General features: G+C 40.1%; 1 protein-coding gene across 4 annotated transcripts in view; it reads right to left on the bottom strand.

The window, feature by feature from the left end:
• Nucleotides 1-2404: 2404 nt before the first annotated feature.
• The window catches only part of opa1 (OPA1 mitochondrial dynamin like GTPase), a 35259-nt gene continuing 15510 nt past the window's right edge, over nucleotides 2405-22153 (bottom strand). For all 4 annotated transcript variants that reach the window (XM_068320034.1, XM_068320036.1, XM_068320035.1 and 1 more), the window contains 9 exons: nucleotides 21606-21758; nucleotides 20182-20290; nucleotides 19571-19650; nucleotides 19136-19276; nucleotides 18836-18952; nucleotides 18630-18723; nucleotides 17896-18006; nucleotides 4237-4310; nucleotides 2405-4093 (listed from right to left, as the gene is read on the bottom strand). In XM_068320034.1, the coding sequence (XP_068176135.1) occupies nucleotides 4246-4310; nucleotides 17896-18006; nucleotides 18630-18723; nucleotides 18836-18952; nucleotides 19136-19276; nucleotides 19571-19650; nucleotides 20182-20290; nucleotides 21606-21758 (870 nt within the window). In that variant the 3' untranslated portion in view covers nucleotides 2405-4093; nucleotides 4237-4245. The remainder of the gene's footprint in view (nucleotides 4094-4236; nucleotides 4311-17895; nucleotides 18007-18629; nucleotides 18724-18835; nucleotides 18953-19135; nucleotides 19277-19570; nucleotides 19651-20181; nucleotides 20291-21605; nucleotides 21759-22153) is intronic.

Genomic DNA, 22153 nt, shown 5'->3' with positions numbered 1-22153 from the left:
GAAAGAATTGTTTACAAATCTATGCTATAGTAATCAAACTGTAAAAACATTATCTTATTAGTCTTAAACAACTTCCTCTGAGCATCTCCAGTATTTCTGTACAACACTAAGCATTCATTACTAAATTCACAACAGTATAAAGTAAATAAAGAAATAATAGACTGTTGTATGTTATTTAACAAATGTATACCTATTGAAGAGTAAGAAGAAGAAGTATACTTTATTAATTACGTAGTCACTCAGGTATACATGTTTTTGTGTAATGCAAGTGTTTCAACATGACACATAAATATTGTTTCGAGTCAAATCCTGCTAAACTTGGACTGCTACATAACTTTAATTCCACGCTTTTATCAGGAGTGGAATTAAAGGTATTTGGCACAGCGGGATCACAAAATATGACACAACTGTTTTTTAGTTTTTTTCTTTAATTTTAAATAAGCAAATGGAACAACAACTGCATTGTATGACTTTCTGATTAAGCTTCAAAGATTATGATCACATCCCACGAAGCGGTGATGTGTTGTAATTGCCAGTGTGTGTGTGTGTGTGTGTGTGTGTGTGTGTGTGTGTGTGTGTGTGTGTGTGTGTCTGCCTGTCCGTCCGTTAGTCCACCAAATACTGTATCTTTCTTGACAACCGTTGCAGACATAAAGATGAAACAAAAAACACATTACTCGGGCTGCAGAGGGGATGAAAATGAGATGATGACCTTGACCTTGAGAAAACTAGGTCAAGGTCAAATTTCAACTTTTGTACGCTCAGGAACCGGATAAGACGAGGGAGAAGGCCAGTGTGAGTAAGACCATAGCTCAAAGCTAGTGCTTTGATCTATGACAGTAGGCCAGGATAAAATTTTGAATTCAGGGGTGTCGAGGGATGTTGTAGTCTCTGACTGCCTTGGTTCTAGTTCTTCTTATGTTTCTCTTTATGACAGGAGAAAAATAAGAGTTTTTGTTTTAATTAATACCAAATATCCAGTTGAGGATGCTTTAAAGGAACTGTGCCGGTCCACGTGGCCAATATGAGTGAGGATTTCATCATCTGACAACCGTCTACATCGATTTGGTCGTTTCAATTTCAGCTTTCACACAACATCAGCTGACAAGAACAATGCCTGCATCTCTAACAAGGGGGCAAACAAAGGGTGACACCGCTGCTACTGCACAAGATTGTCCGTTCTCACAATTTGTTGCCACTGATAAGACTTCGTCAATGTTTTCATCATATACCAACCTGCCACACCCCCTGCCAAAAAATACTCCGAATTTGTCTGTGTGATGAGGTGGGGGATTAAAAAAAAAAACAAGCAACAAGATCAGCCCTTTCTTTTACTTAAGAAAGACTAGAAATGAAGCTTTGTGTAAGTCTGCTGCTGTGGCATATTTGAAAGGTCTGGCCTGGCTGCTTTTGTGTCACCAGCATAAAGGGGATTGAGGGAAAACACAAACTGAACCACTGTGCCGTTGTGGCGCTGGCTATTAGTCAACGTGACGGCCTTTGCAGATGCTAATAGTGTGTAATGTGTCCCTGTTGGCCCTCCCTCCTCCCAGAACGCAGCTATCTGATGGCACAAAGGCCTTCAGCTGGAGATTGACTTTTCCACCATTCTTTTGACGGCTGCTACAAAGTCATTCAACGTCTTTCACTCCGTTTAAGAAAATGAGGGGGGTAAAGTTGGCGCGCGGCAGCTATCTCCATGTATAAAGCTTCAGGTGCCCCCACTCCCTGCGCCTGCATCCATTCCCCTCTGCTGTGCTGCACTGACAGCAGTGTGGAGATATGAACTAACAACCAGGCTCTTGTGAAAGAAGAGAGGATGCCCAGGAGTGGAGGACCTCTGGACTCTGCCTTATTAATCAGTCAGGCCCTCGGCTGCCTGCCTGACTCTCCCTTAGCTGCCGCCTCAGGCTGCAACATGTCTGTAGCCCGCTCTAGATGAGATAACCGCCGGCAGAGTTAAATACTCCCAGGGTTTACCAAGACCTGGGGCAGAGGCCTCATCACATCAACACGTAGGTCACTGTATCCACAAGCGAGCGGCTGTATGATAAGAACGAATCATTCAATGTAAACAACTCTCCAAGGATGAGAGGAAATAATGCATCAAAGCTTTCTAGATTTTTATCACAGCAACTATTAAATGGATTGGCATGAAACATTTGTGCATTCACTCACTGGAATGCTGAAGTTAGAGTTAATTTAATTGTGAATTTAGTGGAAAAACAACTTGAAAATGACATGACCAGCTATTCTGACTGGATTCAACATAACCCCAAAAGCTGATCTTTTTCCTTCAGTGCGTTCTTTTTTGCCACCCCTGGTGCCCTACCCACTCTCAGAATCAAATGAGGGAGTGGGGTTGTGTGGTGTCACCTGTATAAAATGGACACGGAGATGGGACTAGATGAGATGAGATTTTTTTTATTTTTGTCAACTTTATTTTCACTTATCCTTTTCAACACAAATGCAATAAATAAAACACATCTGATGGGGTTCATCATGCAAACATTACTTTCTACAACATAAAACATTTTTTTGAACCATCTCACCAATTTTTATGAAGTGTCTCACTTCATGTGCTGTACATGATAGTATCTCAGTGACTTCCCATGAACTTTATCTGTACAGAATGCACGGCATACTCTAGTTTTATACCCTCATATAAGTGAATATATCAATGCAGCAGTCTCACTCCTCCGTTGGCCAAACAGGAGACTAGTTTTCAAGCTAGTGAGCGGCTTTGGTGATGATGAGCACAAAGAGAGCCGACATAAGATTCATGAAGACGAGAATGACAAGGAAGGATGAATTGTGAACTGATCAAAGCATTATTTTTAATTTCTTTACTATTATTTTTATTGCACAGTTACCCTGCAATCACCTACATACCACGGTTTCTTGTTTTGCTTTGTCTGTAATCTAATAATTCAACCACTTGAGAATTTGAATGATCACAGATGAGAGGAACTGGATCTTACCTTTCTGCAGACGACTAACTGACCCGCCAAGTTAACAACACTCCAGTGAACCAGAACCATCAGTCCTAGTGTGGACAGAACGTACATTAAACAAAAAACCCATCTCCTTCTGTGTAACTGGTAATGAACTGGACACTAGACTGGGAAAGATACTGGAGCAGATACTGCAATGGCTCTCTTTTGAAATGTTTTTCATAACCTGATGATTCAATAATAAAGCTCTTATTTATTAAACATCGCAATATCAGTTAAAATTCCAGCTCTTGTGTGTATGTTCATCTACATTTTGGACCTTTAATTTTTTTTATATTCTACTATAAGCTGTTTATTAAATGGGGGATGAAATGTTAATGTGCAATGACATTAAGTGCATACACCTCGAAACGTAAAAAAAACAGAATGTGTTATGTGCAATTAACAAAAATGTCCTAATTTCAGTAAGATCAAAATAATAAAAAATAAATCTATACATCTTTCCAACAGCTTCACAACTGACTGTATTCTGTTGAAGACCAGTTGATCTGTTGTGTTGATGAGAAGGAAGTTGCATTCTAAATCATCTCATTTAGGGATACACGTGAAGGACAAAGCTGCAGTTTGGAGAGAATATTTGAGTGCTTGGAATCTTAAGAGCCAGGAAAAGGAACTAAGTAAATGTTTAATGGAAGCAAATTCTTGTTTTCCAGGTAGGTATCATGGCATAATGTACGAGCACCAGGCAAAATGAAGGAGGAATTTCTAACCCATTTCACACTTCCAGTGGTCTTTCTTTGATTAGAGATGAGTGAAGACACACACTGTCTTATAACCACATGTACACAGACACAAAAGCTGGGAAAAATAAAAAAAAAACTGAAGGATGAGCATCACACACAATTCTCATTTGTTGAAAATTAGTGCTCAGATGACAAAAAAAAAAAAAAGCTTGAGAAGTGTTCTCCTTCTCGTTCATATGTTCAGGTCCGCGTCTTCATCAGCATGAAAGGAGGACAGGCAGCCAAGATCAGGGCAATAAAATCAGGGGAGTAGTGGAACGCAGCTCATTTATAGACTTTGTTGTCTCTGCTCAGTGCGTTCCTCTATTTGGATCCATATATTTACGGTCTTTAGTTCTGTAAATAAATGGGAAGACAGAACAACAGATCAGTTTTTCCCATCAACAGCACATTTTTAGTATCTACATTTATTGTAATCCAATGAGCATTCAGTGGTTTCAGTATAAGGATGGGGTTGTTATCAGTACACAGACAAATACCTTGTTCTGTTATTTTTCCTTGTGAAGAGCTTCGATGAAAGCTTCAAGTTTTTCCTGGATCTCACGAACTTTCTCTGCATAAAAGCACACAAAGCACAATGGTTAGACAGATCCCCCATTAACAGGAGACTATGTACAAGACTTTGAACACAACACTGTACTGAGAATCGAATGGGTACATTTTTTTGAAGACAAAGTTATGAAGTGGTTGCTCTCAAGTAAAATTCTTCTTAATTGTATGTGAGATCAATTATTAAACTAAAAAGAGAAATTAAATTCAAAAAAATGTAAATTCCAAAAATATCTGTGTCTATAGTAGAAGGAAGATGTGTCAATTACACTGGGTGAAAATATGTTGAGTTACGTCACAGAATTTTCATGTGGGACCAATCCTCCTCACAGTCTAAACTCCAAGTATAGCCACAGGATAAAAACAAAACAAATAAAACAATTAATAAAAATTCCTGATTGGGAAAAGTTACCACTCCATTTTGCTGTGTGTAGAAAGTACCATAAAAAAGGACCAGAAATTCTAAGTGTTGACAGGGGGCCAAACCCTTTCCTATGTTCCTGTCCGCACTTTGTTTGTGGACAGACATAACAACTGACCAGCTGATCAACAGGAAATTGGAAACCATTTTAATTACTGTAGGCTTCAATCAAGTCATTCATTTATTTCTCTTTTACAGAAATGATGATTTGTAACTTTTCACTTTGGATTATTAACTGCAGAGCAAGTATAGTTATTTAACTGAACATTAATCACCTTGAGGGTTAAACAATAACTTCAATCATTTTTTTAAATTTAAAGCCAAAAGTGAGGATTTACAACTTTTATGTTATAAACCATTGTGAAGCCATTCAAATGAAAGATATTTGAGGATGTCAGCTTGTCCTCTGGGAAACTGTGATGGGCCTTTTTAAAAAAATAAAAAATAAAAAATAAAAGTCTGATTTTTAATCAGACTAGATCATTAATCAGACTAGATAATTTTGGAATTTACAGTCATTGGAAATACCAGCAGTGAAGACAATCGTTAGTTGCAGCCCTTATAAGATGAATGTCAAGAGGGTTTTGGACTGTTCTAAAACCGCAATATCCCTAAAGTCAGCTTAAATATCAAATATTTTTTACAGTCCTTGATTTTTCTATCATTCCTGTTATGTAAAGCATGTATTGTCTAGATCTCTGAAAATCTTTGATTTTCATTTACACGCTATAAAAACATGAATAACTAGAAGAAGTAACATTTTAGCAACAAGTGGGTGGGCAACAAGTCATAAGTCTGCTATTTAAAGATCAAAACAATTAAACAATATTCCCAGCCCTTCCTTAATTGTGCAGGAATTTCCCACACCAGATGGTCCCCTCTGACAGTGAGAGCCAAACCTCAAGGCAGACCTCCATCACACATGTGATGGTAAAGGCTCTCCCAGTTATCATAGACCACATCAAAGCTCTGGTTCTCCCCTGTTCAAGGTATGTACCTCACGGGCACATGGATAATGGACAGGAGGGGATACCATAACTCCAACTTTTCACATGAAAGCGGGGGATCGACTGGAAGTCAGTCACCTCTTTTCATTATTACACTTCTATTGTCCAGAGACTGCATAAGACAAGCGATCCTTCCACCCAACATGTACTGTCACACGAGATGAGCGAGCAATCTAAAGCAGTCCTAATCGCTGATTAAACAGTGGCTGAAGGAAGTCTGCGGGGCAACAGAGAGCAAAGGAAGCTGCAGCTCCCAATGCCAGCTGCACCTCCAGCTTCCCTGTCAACCTCACTAATCTGTCTGGATTTTCCCCAAGCACAAACTCAAACACCGACTGAAAAACAAACTCACAGTGCTCTGATTTGATCAGCCGCACGAGGCAACCTATTGTCGATTGTTTCTCTATGAGCTGGCCCAATGATAACAGATTTAAAAAGACCAGCTCATTTTCAGGATGATAAATCACTGGTTTTGGACCTCTAAGCAAGTGTCCCAAGTGTCCATTTCAGGTCAGAACAAAGGTGATAACTGTGCGTGCTTTGGAGTGAAACTAAATATGGTACTCAGAGGCATGTGTGCAACCCCCTTTCATGAGAGCACTGCTGCTGAGGTATCCTTTTCCTGATGGATGAAAAGCACCTAGTTGTGAGAGTTGCAGGCACACCCCCTGAAATGTCTTGAAACACTTGCAGAACTGGATAACACAAGAAGTCCACACACATAGTACAGGTAGGCAGGTCTGGGAAATAGTAACTGACATTGGCCACACAGACACACAGACCATTATATATTGAAAACATGCAAAAGTCGCCGACTCATGTCACCTCCACCTCTTTTCACCTTCCACACATTCGCTGCTGGCAGATGGAAAAAATGAGGATAAAAAATCCCCAGCCTTTGATACTCTTAACACACTCAGGCAAAATGGCAGGGTGTTAGGTGGAGATTACAACACCTAATGGAGGCATTAAGGGGGCCTGTCGAGAAGCATGCTGACAAGTCACTGCAGCAGGTGTGAGTTTGAATGAAATGTAACACTGTGGTATGCCATTCCAGCACACATCCCACCGCAGGGGAAGCCTCAAAGGCAACTGAGAGTTCAGGCATGTGGGCTGTGTGCCCTGGACAACACAACTCAATCCAAGCCAATCAGAGCAGGATTACCAACATCTGTCCAACCTGAAGAAAGACAGACGTGATGAATGAGGGGGTGAGGTTTTTGTTGGTGTGCGGAAAGGAGGGTACTGACTGTCAGAGCATCCAAACATGGGAAAACCCCTGGCTCAAGCTTCAAAGTATCTAACCGCATTTAGATGTGGCTGATAAGGTGTGTTGTGGAGCCTTGGTGTTTCAGATGCAGGCCGCTTAGCACAGGTCAAACCTTAAGACTCCTGCCAGCTGTCAGGCAGAGAAAACAAGCTCAGCTAAATCACTGGAGGCAGCATCGGGCTAGAGTTCGATTGGAAGGCTTGTGATGAGAAAACACAGATTTGATCCTCCGCTCTGACGAAGAAAGCCCATGATAGGTGGCTGAGCAGCACTCATCTTTGACACCTGCTGCTGAGGCGACTGCAACCCATCTTTAGAACTTTGACGATACACAGCCATGTGGTTTCACTGAGCAGCTTTTGTAAAGTGTAGTAATTTTCTACCAAAGCAACCATAAAAAGTCCCACATGTGCCTGAGAAGGCTTGAAAGTCAGGCTGCATTTACAATCACTAGCACTGGAAGAAAATATGGGGAAAATGCATGTTTCAATACAGAAAGAAAATGCAGGGTTGTCTGGTAAAAAATCAGACTGTTTAGCTACCTGTACAGTTAGATTTTGACAATAATATTTTAGCTAGGAGGCAGCATATATATAAATTATTGCCTTATAGTGTACGACTTAATGATTTTAAAATGAGTCCTCAGCAGCTTTTGTGAACAAATCCTTTCAAAAAAGCCAATATTCTGTCGACAAAAACTGTGAGAAACAGATATTTATTTCCCCAAGCACCATCTGCTTGCCACCAAGAGCAGCAACTTAAAAAAAAGGCCACAACAAGGCTTTATTTTCACAGTTTAGTGGAAATGCAACTAAAAAACAGTGGACGGAGTCACCATTGCCCATTCCTTACAGAGCAGCAATGGGAGTAACAATCTAAAACTCCATTTAGGCTCATGTTTACCTAAGAGATGAGCCCCAAAACACAGTCATTCAACCGCTCACCCCTTTATCTGGTCATGAATATTCCTATAATCCTCTGGCCTCCATCCCAGAGGCCCCTTCTTCACCCCTTCTTGGGTGTTGCATGGGTTGGTGAGGGTGGAGGAACTCTCGCCCATTGAGAAAGAGCGGAGGGAGCCTTTTCCCTCCTCTCCCTTTCAAGGCCTTCTTTCGGCTGATCTCCACATGAAATGATATTTCACTCACTCTCACTCTGAGCCCCCTAAGCCTGCAGTGGCCGAAGCACTGACAGAAGGAGAGTTGAGCCACAAAGCCTTTAATTGACCTGTATTTAAACTGTAAAACTGCCTGGCCTCACTGGACGAGTAACCAATGCAGATGAGATGGAGAAAAGTGAAGAGAGATCTTTAAGGAAAGAGTGTCTGTTTTGAAAAAGTGGCAACAGAAAGATTTCAGGCTAAATAGTTTGGTGTCACTCTTGGCGCTAGCACACTGTTCTTACGATTTTCTGTCGACAATCAGTTAGCATTTCATAGCACTAGAGAGGGGAAGGGGTTTTGGTTCCTGTCTCAACTTGTCATCATTCACCAGGAAAAATGTTATATTGCATGACTGCCAGGGTCATACTGTAGGTGGAGACACAGAATGTTAGAATATTCCCCTGTTTCTTTCTCTGAAAGTCGATCTAATAATGTAACAAACAGAAAACCCTTTCCTCGGCATGTAGGGTGCTTGATTTGTCACTAAACCTGGATTGTCATGCTATAAAAACTGGGCCCTGTGAGACATGGGCCAAGGGAGAGTGGAGATGTCAACGGCTGAAACGCCATGTTGCTGACAGAACAATGAATCAGCTTCACGTATCAAACCTTATATTTAGAAAACAGATGCAGGAGAGAGAGCAGACCAGTCTGGGAACAGACGTACGTAGGTTTGAACAGGTCAAAGCTCAGGGTCAGCCAAAGGGCAGACTAAACAAAAACAAAAATTCAGGGGGAGATCCTTTCAAGAAGCTCTTGCTGGGCTATATAGCACAGTTTTACGAACAAGTGCCGTTTTTTTTTTGCCTTTGAAATGACAGACACTGCAGAAAGGGGTTATAAAGATGAGGACTGGATATGGATTTAGCTCTAGGCCTGATGGATCTACCTGAGAGAAGAACTACAACAATTATTGTAAATGATTCTGACAAAAGAGGGGAGAAGACAGACAGAAGTAATCATCACTTTCACAACCAATACCAATTCTTTTTTTTTGAGACAATACTTCTAAATTTGACTACGACATGATCGAAATCAAACAAATTTAGGTTTTTGTAGGAAGCCCAGAGTTGAGGGTCAGTGGCCATCAATCTTGAGTAGCCACTAGGGCCTGAGGATGTGATGTTGACAGGTCTGCTTTAAACTGAGATCCTGTCATAATCTCTCAGAGAATTGCCCGTCTGCTGATTCAGGCAAAGGTGGGTGGACTGAGTTAATAAATACTGAACTTAGATAAGCAGACAAAACAAACACACTCTTGAGTTTCAAAATGCATCACATTCATTCAGACCTGTTGATACCTGGGTCTAACTGGAAGGGATTGGTTCTTAATCACCTTCTCTCAGTTCCTCCTTGACACGGCGCTGACCCCAAACCAGCCGATCAAACAAGACGACAGAGAAGAGATAAGAGAGGTCATTTCTCCTCTTCCTTGAGCTCCCCTGAAGTAAATACGTGTTTCCAGCTGTTACAGACCCCACACAACAATCACCACTATAGAAGACAAAGTAAATGCACCTGGAATTCCTTTGGGTTCTTAAAAAAAACGCCTAATCAGGCCCATAGGCAGGAATCTCTGGGCAGCAAGCATATGTCACCCAAAGGCAGACGAAGTTATACTGGTAGCAAAGAAAAAGTCACTGACAAAGTTAATGCTCTTACAGAGATGACAAAACACTTCATTGTGTTGTCAACAAACTTGTTTGAAAAGTAGAACATTTTTGTATATGGCCATAGATTCTCTAACCACTCGAGAAAGTTCTTTATGCAGATGTTTTGGGGGAAGTATACAGACCATACCTCATTGTCTACGTACTGTACTTCTATGCTTTCTTATTACCTCATCCAAAACAGTGTCTCATGTCAGGTCTTTGTAAGTGTTTGCATGTTCTGAGTGACAAGAGGATGAGCAGGAATGGGCCCCTGATGGACACACCACATTGGAAACGTGAAAAGAAGGTTTGCTTAAGTTCGATTCCTAGAACAAAGCTTCTCCTCTGCTAAATTTTCCCACACTTGCTTGTTTTTATTCCCCCATACAGAATGAAAAATGGCTTCACGTCCTCAAGTATTTATTTCTTTATGACCTCGTCCATTTCTGCATCTTGACTAGTTGTCATCTGAAGCATGCAGTTCCCTTTTCTTGTTTTATTAGTTGACTGAATTTACTTCCTGCATTTGTACTGTATGGAGGATAATGAAAAGCAGTCATACCAGCTATAAATGGTTCATCAGCACCTAAACCTGATTATCAACACTAAATAGAATTTGGACAAATCGTTTACATTCAGATGGAGTTTAGACACTGAGTTAATTTCAAATGAAACAGTTTTAGCAATGTAATACTGTATGTTTTGCTTAACTTATGGTGTTTTTAACTTATGACAAAATATTAAATTATTCATAAAAACACAGAGGACCCAAAAAGAAAAAATAGAAAGAAGCCATAGAAGGAGAAAAGACATGTTTGAAGGAGTGATGTGGAATTAATGAAGTAAGAGTGTACAGTATACAAGGAAAGTAGTGCCCTCATTTGAGAAAAATCTCACTCACAGAATGAGTCTAAATTCAACTGGAAGTGAAAAAATACAAAAATTGCTGAAGGCATTGCTTCAGTACCTGGTTGTTGTAGGTAAAAAGTTTGGTTCCTGTATCCATCTACTCTTTCCTTGATAAATCACAAAGAAAACATGAACCAGCTGTGAGTTCTGTGCAAGAGCGAACCAGGCACATGTGAACACGACACCTTCAGATATGTCATCCCTCACAGAGGAGCACAACTCACTGAGCCCTCACTAATCTCTCTGGAGGAAGCTTCTCTGAGGAGGAGAAGGGGAGAAGATGAAAGGAAACGAAGTGAGTGTGAAGCTGAGAGGGCATTCCGGTGAGCAAGCCCAGGCAACCAGAGGTTTATTGTATTCTGCTTCCAGATGAGAGAAAGAGAAAGGGAAAGGAGACAGTGACTGCATGTGCAAACACGCAGACACTTCACACATCCTCACTGATCTCCAGAGAATCTTCTGATGACACCTTCAAATCCTTACCCAGTTTCAACACAAAGACATAATTTACTGCATGCTGTTTTGTTTTCTTTTGGTCACAACCCCACACTGAAGAAGAAGGTCTGTGGTGACCAGGTGTTCATGTGAAGCATCAGGACACTGTTCTGCTGTATAATGTGGACAAATGAAGCCAGCAGAGAGAATGGTCCTCCTTGCAAGCTATGACACTTTGATTAGACTTATTATATAAGGGTTGCTAATAATAACTGCCTTAGCGTTCATTCATTCTTTCATTCATTTTCTGTAGCTCTTTGTGGGGTTGCTGAGGCCTATCCCAGCGGACTTCTGGACACAAGGCTGGGAGACGCTCCAGGCGCAGTGCCGGAGCATCATGGAACCACACAAAAGACGAACAATCACTCATGCACATACACACACGGACAATTTAGAACTGACCAATTCACCCAAGATGCATGATTTTGAAGGTGGGAGGAAGCCGGAGAACCCAGAGAGAACCCGTGCAGACACGGGGGGAACATACAAAATGCAGCACAGAACAAGACTCGAATACAGAACCATCTTACTGTGAGGTGACAGCAGTACCCACCTGAATGATTTACAAGTAACTGCTTTTGTTGCTATGAAAAGTAGAGGGAATACTCAAGAACCAAGAAACTGCCACAAGCACAAGTCTCACAAGCACACACACATGCGCATGAATGCACACACGAACTAAGGTAACAGCTGATGTAAAAAAAAGTGTCAATAGGGACCAAAGTTTATGTATGTCTGAATGTACCGAACACAAACATATCATCAGCCTGACAAAGCAGATAAAAACCTGGGAACCACCTGATTCTAGGTGCTAACAGCCCATAAATTCATCGATGAGGAGGTGGGATCAGAAAAAAGACAACAACCCACATGTAGAAGTGAATGCCATGCATCACCGGCAGTCAGAGAAACATATCTCATAGTGTTGATATACAAAATGGCTCAAAAAGCTGTAAACTTTGAAGTCAACAAAATTATGTTCCACAAAAGCTCCCTTGAAAAGGGTTTCTATTCATTATAAACTATAAAATTGAGCAAAATGGCGCAGTCATGTTTACGAGCATCAAGTGTTAGAAGCTCATAATGTGAAATGTGGCATCCAAGACTTCACTGGATGCAGAGCATTTCTCAACTCAAGCTGCACGATACAGAACAGCACGCTCAAAAACAAACTTTTTTTGCCAGGGGTAATGAAGCAGTTAAGTGACGTCCCAGTGGTCTCCTAAGAGGCGTGAGCTCCAACATTAGTCCTGGGCTTTGCTCCAGAGGCGGCACTGTGCCATACAGCTGGTCTGGCACATGCTGACAAACACGCACACACTTCTTTGCTATGTACATTGTCCTCCTCATTAACAGCACGTTCACGCTCTAACTCACTGATGCACACACCTGACCTGTATTTGTAATCTGAGCAATTCTGAACATGCCTGCAAGTAGAGGCAAATTGAGCTTAAAAACAGTCTGGCCCCTGGGAGCACATTTCTGCCTTTGTTAAGTGTGTTTATCCTTTCTCCCGCCTCCTATCAGGTCCCTCTCTTCCCTCCTTTTCCCATAGTTTGGGTATAGATAACCAGTTCCAGTTGACAGCTGAGTCCAAATTCAATTCCCAATGACATGCCTCCAGTCTAACCAATTTTTTAAAAATTAATAATGGCATCATTTATTGACAAACAACATCAAAATTGTGAGTTAAAGTTGTTGGGAATTCAAGAATATAGAGCTATGGCAGAGACAGATAAATGGCCTGAAAGTATGGTTTGATTTTGATGAAAATAAAAACGCTGGATACATTAATGTTGGAAATATCAGAAATATTCTCAAACATCTACACAACTTCAGCTCCAAGAATGTAGTGGAACTCTACACAGGATATCCTATCCATATTCCTTACAGTCATCAACAGAACGCTGAAAGTATTTTATAACTACACTTGACTAAATGCTAAATGTGTGTGTAAGCCTACTTTCTGATCAATACGCAGAATCAATAACGAAACAGATGTCATTAAAATATTATCACTTTCCATTCCTGTGCAAGGGTACGGGTGAGCGGCATATGGGCCCCCACTGTGTTGTTTCCTTTAAATATTGCCCCCATCTTTCAAACAGAGCGAAGGGAGAGGGACGGGGTCGGCTGACAGGCTCTCACAAAGGCGGTGAAACAACAGTGATCCAGAAAGATTTTGAAAAGAAAGTAAGCTGGATCAAGTAGCCTGAGGAATTAGCAGGCTGATCTGTGAGGTCAGGTAATAGTTTGACACGAGGCGATCTGAGCTGCTGTACCTAAAAGGCTGAAGTGTGAGTGAATGATGCTGGTGTAGATGGTAGGCATACACGCCAGCTGGAACAGCAGGACATGTTGTTATAGAATGTCTCCGACCGCGTGTCATCTCTCCACTACCTGAGAAATTTTATTGTGCATTTTGTGACAACATGATTGGTGAGAATTGTGGAACAGTTCCTGTTACACATCGCATTGCTGGAAAGAGGTGGTAGAAGCTCCCTTTAAGCTCCCTAATTTAAATTGATATGAATATTTTATGTTTAATGCTGAACTTTCAAAACCAGTGCTTTGACTGACAAACCATTTGTGTTCATTCCAAATTATTACATTATGAAATTAAATCCCAATTAATACATTATGAAATGTATTCAACTAAGGCCCAAATGTATTTGTAATTGTGTGTATTTTGAATGTTCAAAATTCCTGACGATTAAGAAAGCACATGATTATGCAACATCATACTGCAGTCACAAAACATGGCATAACATAAGGGTGTCAAGAATTAAGGGACAATTTAGAATTTAGAGTAGCACGAGAGGAAAACGTTTGCTTTGAGCCGTATCACATGAAGCATCCACTGGCCAGCAGTCTAGACTGATGGAGCCACATACCCACATCCACAGGTCTAGGCTGTCTTAAACAGAAAGGGTTGTGCAAATCATCTGAAAGCCAGTGACTCATTTCCTCCACTTACCCTCTGACTCAATCTGAACTTTGGAAAATACATTGTCTGTTTAGGAAAGGAAGAAAAATATATCAACATAATGATAGGTTGGAGGCAAATTTGAGGAAAATTGCAATATTGAAGTGAGAGGTCAAACGAATTAGTTCATTTGTTTTTAAAAGTTTCTGTCAGGACACAACTAGAAAAAGACTACTTCAGAAAGAGCAACATAAAGAATAATTTGAGACAATAGTATCCAGGAAGTAAATGATCAAGAATGTCACAGCTGTTAGGTTTAACAGAGTTAAACCTATGTGTCTATTCTTTATATTTTGCTTAATTCTCAATATAACGAATCACAAGCACAATACTGTGCATATATTTTTATGTCTATAAATAAATAAGTAAAATATACAAACTATTACTTCTGATGACAAAACAATCTACTTGACAATTATCATAGTGAATATGATGAATAAACTGAGCTTTAAAAGAGGATAACATGTTATCATGGTGTGTACAGGTGTGGATCCGCTCGATACATCCCACGACAAATTTCAACCATGTTCCCACATTTACCAGCGAGTCTTTGGAGGTGGAAATTGGGAATGTCATGTCCCTTTGGGAAAGTTTGGGATAGACTTGCCTTATAGGATTTGCAAGGCCAGGCAGGTCTGGGCATTCCTGAGTGTGTGTGGGAAGGACAGAGGAGTGTTTATGTGTTCTCTTGTCTCTCTCTGGAGAGAATTTGACTCCACTGAAGAGGAATTAAAAACAGTCCCCTGAAAATTCAATTCATTTTCATTCTCCTGTTTTTAATAGCTGTTGCTATCCCTCTTTCTCCTCTTTCTGAAACCAGTTCTTTGTAGAATCAGTGAATAGACTTGCAGATTTGTGTCCTTGATACCCAATCCAGCATTCCAGGATGCAGCAGAGAAATTTCCGATATTGGAATCTGAGGCTGTACGTACAACTGAACTTTCCTGTTGAATTTATGGGTGCACATGATTGTTTACATTAGAAGTAATGGAAGGAAACAATCACTGAAGGAGTGTGTTTGTTTTCTCAGGGTGATAACGTAGTTCAATCACACCTACCACACATTGACAGATGGAACAACCAAACTCTCTGTCATACGCCTCTTGGCCTTCACAACATGCGTACTTGTCAGACGGCTAATAAGAAGTGAGCAACACTGTTTTGCTGCACTTTTACCAGTTTTAATACACGTAGAAAAGGAAGCACAGTGTTAACTTTGAATATCTGAAGGTCAGCGACGACCATAAAATACATCCAATAATAATCAGAGGTAGCCCCCTCACACCCCTTCCACTGAAAAGCTGTGCTTTTTGTCAGGATGCTTTTGTTTTTAAGAATTTGTTCTGGTCCTTTCTTGGTCGCTCAGTGAAGGCTTTTTTTAAACGGTGTTAATATTGCTGTGTGTGAAATCACGGTCAGTGCGTGTGTGCACGTTTGTGTCATACAGAGAGTTCTGAAATGGTAGCAAGCCTTGCATGCTGTGCTGCAGACTTTACTTGAAACTACAGATTTTCTGAATAAAACTTCAGCTCAACCTTCATTGCACCAGCTGTCAGTACAAGCCACCAGCAAGTACCCAGGCAAAACATTAGCATTTGTGTAGGTCTCACCCCCAGGAAACATCACTCAAAATTTATTGTGCAGATAGAGTACATGCACACAGGAGATATATTTAAACTTTGGAAATGAGACAAATTACTGTTGTTATACGCCTTCAGGATCTTGTATGCATATTTGTACAGAACAAGTGTATACTAGTTTCCCATATCATCATGCTACTGTAGGGGAAAAGAGTAGTGTTAACAGCCTCACTACTATATGACTCTGAAATGAATCCTGTACCAACAGGAACAGGAGGTATAGTCTGTCTCTCTGACTGACTGTCAAAAGGGTAGACTGTTATGCATTGTACAAAAAAACAAAGAAATCCTTGCCATGTCTGTCTGTTTCCTGCTGGGTCAAACTGAGACCAGAACCACATAGTTGGTCTGCCTCAAAGAAGTCTGATCCGACTCAAACACAAATAAAATTGTGCAGTCACAGACTGCAAAATCCCGAGACACCCCTGAATTCAAAATTTTACGCTAACCTACTTGCATAGGTCAAAAGACCACAGCTAGTGCTCTGACGTGCTTTGATCGATGGTCTTACTCACACTGGCCTTTTCCCTCGTCTTTCTATCCTATCCGGTTCCTGAGTGTACAAAAGTTGAAATTTGACCTTGACCTAGTTTTCCCAAGGTCAAGGTCATCATCTCATTTTCAGCCCCTTTGCCACTCGAGTAATGTGCTTTTTGTTTCATCTTTCTATCTGCAACGGTTACGAAGATATTTGGTGGACTAACAGAATAATGGATGAACAACGAACACTGACAATTACAATACATCACCACTTTAAAGCGGGATGTAACAAGCATGCCAGCCATTTGTGATCTTATGTGCTTGGTTTGGATTCATGACCTTTGAATGACAAACATTGAAAATGAGAAGTGTCATAGTTTTTAGAAACTTCAATGAACATTTAGAAAAATGTGAGACTTGCTTAAAGAAAAAAACCTGTTGCATAATTATGTTAACTAGCAACAAGTCCATAACATCCCAGAGAGCCTGAATCCTTCTGAAGTACAAAGGTGAGGAGTTCACCCTCTGTAAAAGACTGTGCTGGCAAATAAAGAATGATTTAAGAAAAATGTTTCTTAACATAAATTTGCAAAGAATGTGGGGATTTCATCATCTACAGTCACAAAATCATAGGAAGAATCACAGAATCTGATGAAGTATAACCAAGGCGCAAGACTAAAAGCAGAACTGGTTGGTCTTAATCTTCAGACCCTCAGACGGACCTGCTTTGAAACCAGACAGGATTCTGTACTGATGTCACTGCTTTGAAAACAGACAGGATGAAGGAACCATTAATGCTGAAAGAACGTTTCTGTCAGTCAGTTTCTGATCCTGTCACATACGAGCAGGAAGATGGGAGAGGGTAGACTGACATGCCCGATTTTGTGGAGAAATAACATTTGACAAAATTCAGATGGGTATCATCTGGTGAAATCAATCAATCCAGTTTGAATGTAGTGACTGTCTCTGAATCAGTAACAGTTACCAGGCTTTGGTGTACATGTGTGTTTACATGGGATGGCACCATGTTTGCCTTTTACTGTCTAACATTGTCAAAGCATTAACAAAGCCTTGTGTGGTGCTTCCTCCCGTAGAGTCGGTTGTGTATGATCAGGTGGGGACGATGAAATGATACTGAGCCTACGTCACACCGGTCCAGGATGTTGAGAGTCTAGTACATGACTAGTCCCCCAGACTTACTGCTTAATATATGAACAATGTTTACCAAGTGTCTCAAAGCAACAAAAAAGGCGCTTGAAAAAATGAACTTTTAGATACGATCCCGGTCACTTTATCAGCGTGAGGGTTTAGAAGAACACCACTTCATCAGGCTGATCGATCCCATTTCCTTTAGCACTACTGCCACCTGCTGACAACTTCATTCCTCCAAAAGGTCTATTTAATCAATACAAAAAAACAAATCATGAGGAGTGGACGCTAATATTTATAGCCAATGGGAAAATTAGACAACAACAAGCTGCCACCTTTTTCACTTTCCCTTTGGTCTTAAAGTGTAAATTTCATTTTTATTGTTAACTGTTTTTTTGTACGTCTCTGTGTTCCTTACTGAGATCCTCGGCGAGCTGGACTCTGCGACCAGTGATGAGCTGAGTCTTCTTCTCCATGTCTTCTCCAAAGTCATCCAACACCTCCTTCACGTTTTTCTCCAACCGACGAACTGAAAGCACAAACGCACAACAATCAATATTCAGACCAACAATGCATCAGATTTTTCTCTCCATGGTTTCATTGAATTATGTGATGCATGCATTTTATAGCATCATAAAAATGGTTGAGACATGATATGCCTATTTTCATAATAGCTGTAGCTGTATATTTGATGAGTTTGATAAGTAGTTATGGATCTTGGGTGAATTTTAGTCACTGAGCTCAGGCCAGAAGTAAAGATTTCCCAGCTGCTTTAGTTGACCACATTGAGACTACTTTGAACTATTTTCCTTAAAGAATCTCATTTTGAACAAAATCACCTAAAGAGAGTAATAAACTCTATGCAAGTTTGTTGACTTCTCCTCCTATATGGACAAAAGTGCTACAGTTTCAACAAGGTAATGAAAATACTGATGAAGAGAAAAATCAAGACTAGTGTAAAAATGTCAAGGATATATGACAAGAAGAGCAATGCAGCACTGACTAAAACAAGTGGGTAAATTAAAAACAATGGTAATGAAGTTGCTGGTAATTGAATTCTGATTTCTAACTTTTCATATGTGATATTTGCCTTATATTAATTGGTTACTTTGGAATTGAAACTTCCATTCAAACAAATTCCACATTCCTTACCCTCAGTGTTGGTAAGCTGCTGTCGGAGAGTGTTGGCGGTAATGACCAGCATCCTCTGGATCCTCCAGAACAGGACCACATCATTGCACTCCAACTGGACAAAACATGAGGAAATTCAGACTTGTTTTTTTACACAGAGATGTTAAATATAGCTGAGCTGAGGTAGAAAGAAAGATAACCCAGGGTTACTCATCCCCTCTACTTACCTCAGAGTCAACAAAATGTCTCTGATAGTAGTAGAAACCTCTCTTGCACAGGTTACAGTGGGACAGAGCATTCTGCAAGAAGTGTCTGCGATACAGTTGGTGCCACGTGTCCTTAATCTGACACAGTAGGAAAGTCAGTAATTTAGAGGTAATAGAGGGTAGATATACTGAAAGACAAGGAATAATGACACTAAAAAGAGAAAAGTCATAGATTTTCAACGTGTTGATATTTAGAGCATATATTTGTATTTCTCATGTCCTGATTAGAAGGTCAGACACAAAAGAGTGTTTTGGGCTCACCAGTACAGGGTCAACTTCAACCCCTCGTCCTTCCAGATTCTTTCTGACTGTGGTGACTTCGTCATTGGCCAAGTAGGCTGTGTGATCATCGTGTAATTTCAGCAAACGGTCCAGCTCATTTTTTGTTTCATTACGAATGTGCTAAAAGGTCAAAGACAATGAAGAGAGTGGTGCTGACATGGTGGCAAAATGGTGTTTAGATTTATACAGTATGAACATTGAATATATTATGAGCTTGTATTGAGATTTTTTTTAATTAATTGAACTGGTGGTGAAACTGGTGTTGTATTGGTCAATAAAATGATACAGATCAATTGATCTATCTATTGTAATGCAACCAACCCCCTCCATTTTCAAGTGTTATTGTGTCTTCTAAAAAAATAAAATAAAAATGTGGTTATAGCCATGAATTTGGAGAGATCCTCAAACCCTGACCTGTTCTGGAGTGCGATTCTTCCAGTGCCACCACCTCTGTTTCCAATCTGGACCCACCATATCTCCGATTACTGACTCAGCTGAGACAGAAAAAGGCAAGAAAGAGAATAACATGCACATTGTGTGATCAGTAACTGTAGTCCTCACTTCAATCAAGATCGTACTTCATACATAACAAAGGTGCTACAAAACACAGATCTAAATGTGATGCTCTATCATACTAAACAAGATAACATAAAACCATGACCATCCTCTTCTAACTTTTGCCACAAAATCTGCAAAACATGTCATAGCAAATTCAAGATTTTGTTCTGTAATTAAATGGATCTGATCCGATTTTGTCTGTGCTCTAATCTTGTCTTTTAATGGGGCGAACAAATATGAACAGGATACCTTTTCCAACATTCCAGCCACTGATACGTATATCTATTTTTTACACGTTTCTTCTACATACTACACAGTATACAATAAATACATAGAACTATGATAATGTCAACTGATTTCCACATCTACATGGACCTTTATACTTTTTGACAGGCAAGCTGCATGAGGTCAACACTAGAAATTGAATGCAGTCATGAGTGACACCAAGGGGAAGATGGCTAGCATACTGTCTTTGAGGCGCGTCTGTAGGGTTTCCTCCATGAACTGGATGGCTGCATCCCACTGAGGCTTGTCTGTAATGGAGCGGTCTTCAAGAGCATTGTGCTGGATAACCCTCTAAATCAACACAAACAGTATAAAAATTTAATTAAATTGTTGGAGTCATAATGCGATAGCCAAGATCTGCTTCAGATTTTCCCAATGTAGCATCAGTGGGTACTTAAAATCAACCGGAACCAGTTTAAAATCAATAAAAGTTTGAAATTCTAAATCAATAAAACCAGTTTCTATACAGGCGTATCTTCATAAATCCAAATATCATGAAAAGCTCCTTTTTTTTCTGTAATTTAATTTAAACAGTGAAACTTCTACATATTTTAGGTGAATAATACATACAATTAAACATTTCAACTCTTTTCTTGTTTTAACTTTGATCATTGTGGATAATTGTATTAAAAAAAATTCATTTGCATACTCAATATTTGGTTTAGCCCTTTAGTGCATGAATGACTGCATCAGTACAGTGATGCATGGAGGTTAAGGAAACCGAGCTTGCATTCACAGAGGCCTTCAGCTCCTCAGTATAGGGTGGTTTGGCTTCCCTCATTTTCGTCTTGACAATACCCCATGGATTCCCTACACAGTTCAGGTCAGGTGACTTGATTGGTCAATCAATCATAGTAATATCATGATCAGCAAACCAGTTCCCTGTAGTTCTGACACTGTGAGCAGATGTCAAGTCTTGCTGGAAAAGAAAATCAGCGTCTAAAATCTCTAAGTTCTCTAAAATCTCCCTGTAGACAGCCATGTTGACTTTGGACCAACACCAGCAGATGCCATAGACACCAAACCATCACTGACTTTAAACACTTCACACTGGACTTCAAGCCCCTGGGATTCTATGCTCAACCAAGTATTTGCTTTTCCATGGATTTCCATGACAATATCCTCAAGGTTGAGGTCTTTCAAACCACACTTCTAGTTAAAATTCTATGAATATGCTTTGATAAATCCCTCTATGAACAGACAGCCTTTCCAGCAGTGATATTCTGTGACTTCCCCTCCTTGTGGAGGATACCAGTAAACGTTTTCTCGACAACTGTCAAGTCAGCAGTCATCAACATGATTGCAGTAGTAGTTTGCAGTTTACTTAGTTTGACTGAGAGATTCATGGTAATTATCACAATTAAAAAACACATGTTTTAAAAAGTGATTAAAACATTTAAGTTTATGAGTCTAGAATATACAGCAGTTTTAACTTTTTAAAATAAGTGACAAAAAAGTTAAACTTTTCCATGTTATTCTAATTTTTTTTAGATACACCTGCATATTCATAATAAATGTCCTGACATCTTGCTCACAGAGGTGTTAAATCAACTTTTCATGCTTTCATGGTATCCCTATCGGGTAAATTTGTTTATTTTGTCTTTACCAGGCTGTCCTTTGCCCTCTCATTCCACTTGTGTCTCTTGATGCTCTCATCCTTCACAGCCTCCTTCAACTTGTCAAAGATGTCGTCCTGGTCTTTGCCTCTGTATTCAGCCATGAAGCGGGCAAACTCTTCCTGCAGCGTCTCCCAGGCAACCTAAAGAAAGGCCAAGTGTGGTGGAAAGAGAGAAGGATCGTATTGTCATAAGGCTTTTGCCTAAATTCCTACAGCTTGGTACAATTAGCATTTTGGCCAAATTAGCCAAGATGCTAAATTATGGACTAAGTATCACAAAAATGACATCATTCATTCAGTTTCATTCACTTTCTACCGCTTCATCCGCCGTAGCGGGTCACGGGGAGCTGGAGCCTAACTCAGCTGACATAGCAGTGATGAGTAATTTTTGCAACATCAAAGTCTGTTTTGTAAAGTAAGTAAACATGAACCTTATGAAAAGAATTAAAAAATGTTTTCACATCAACAGAGGGAAACTTAATGATCTGGTTTAACCAATATTTGATGTGATTTCAGGGAGAAGGCAACATTTTGAT

Source organism: Antennarius striatus, chromosome 7 (genome assembly GCF_040054535.1).
Source record: "Antennarius striatus isolate MH-2024 chromosome 7, ASM4005453v1, whole genome shotgun sequence".
NCBI lineage: Eukaryota > Metazoa > Chordata > Actinopteri > Lophiiformes > Antennariidae > Antennarius > Antennarius striatus.
The sequence above is the reverse complement of the archived record's forward strand: the minus strand, read 5'-3'. Positions and strand labels throughout refer to the sequence as shown.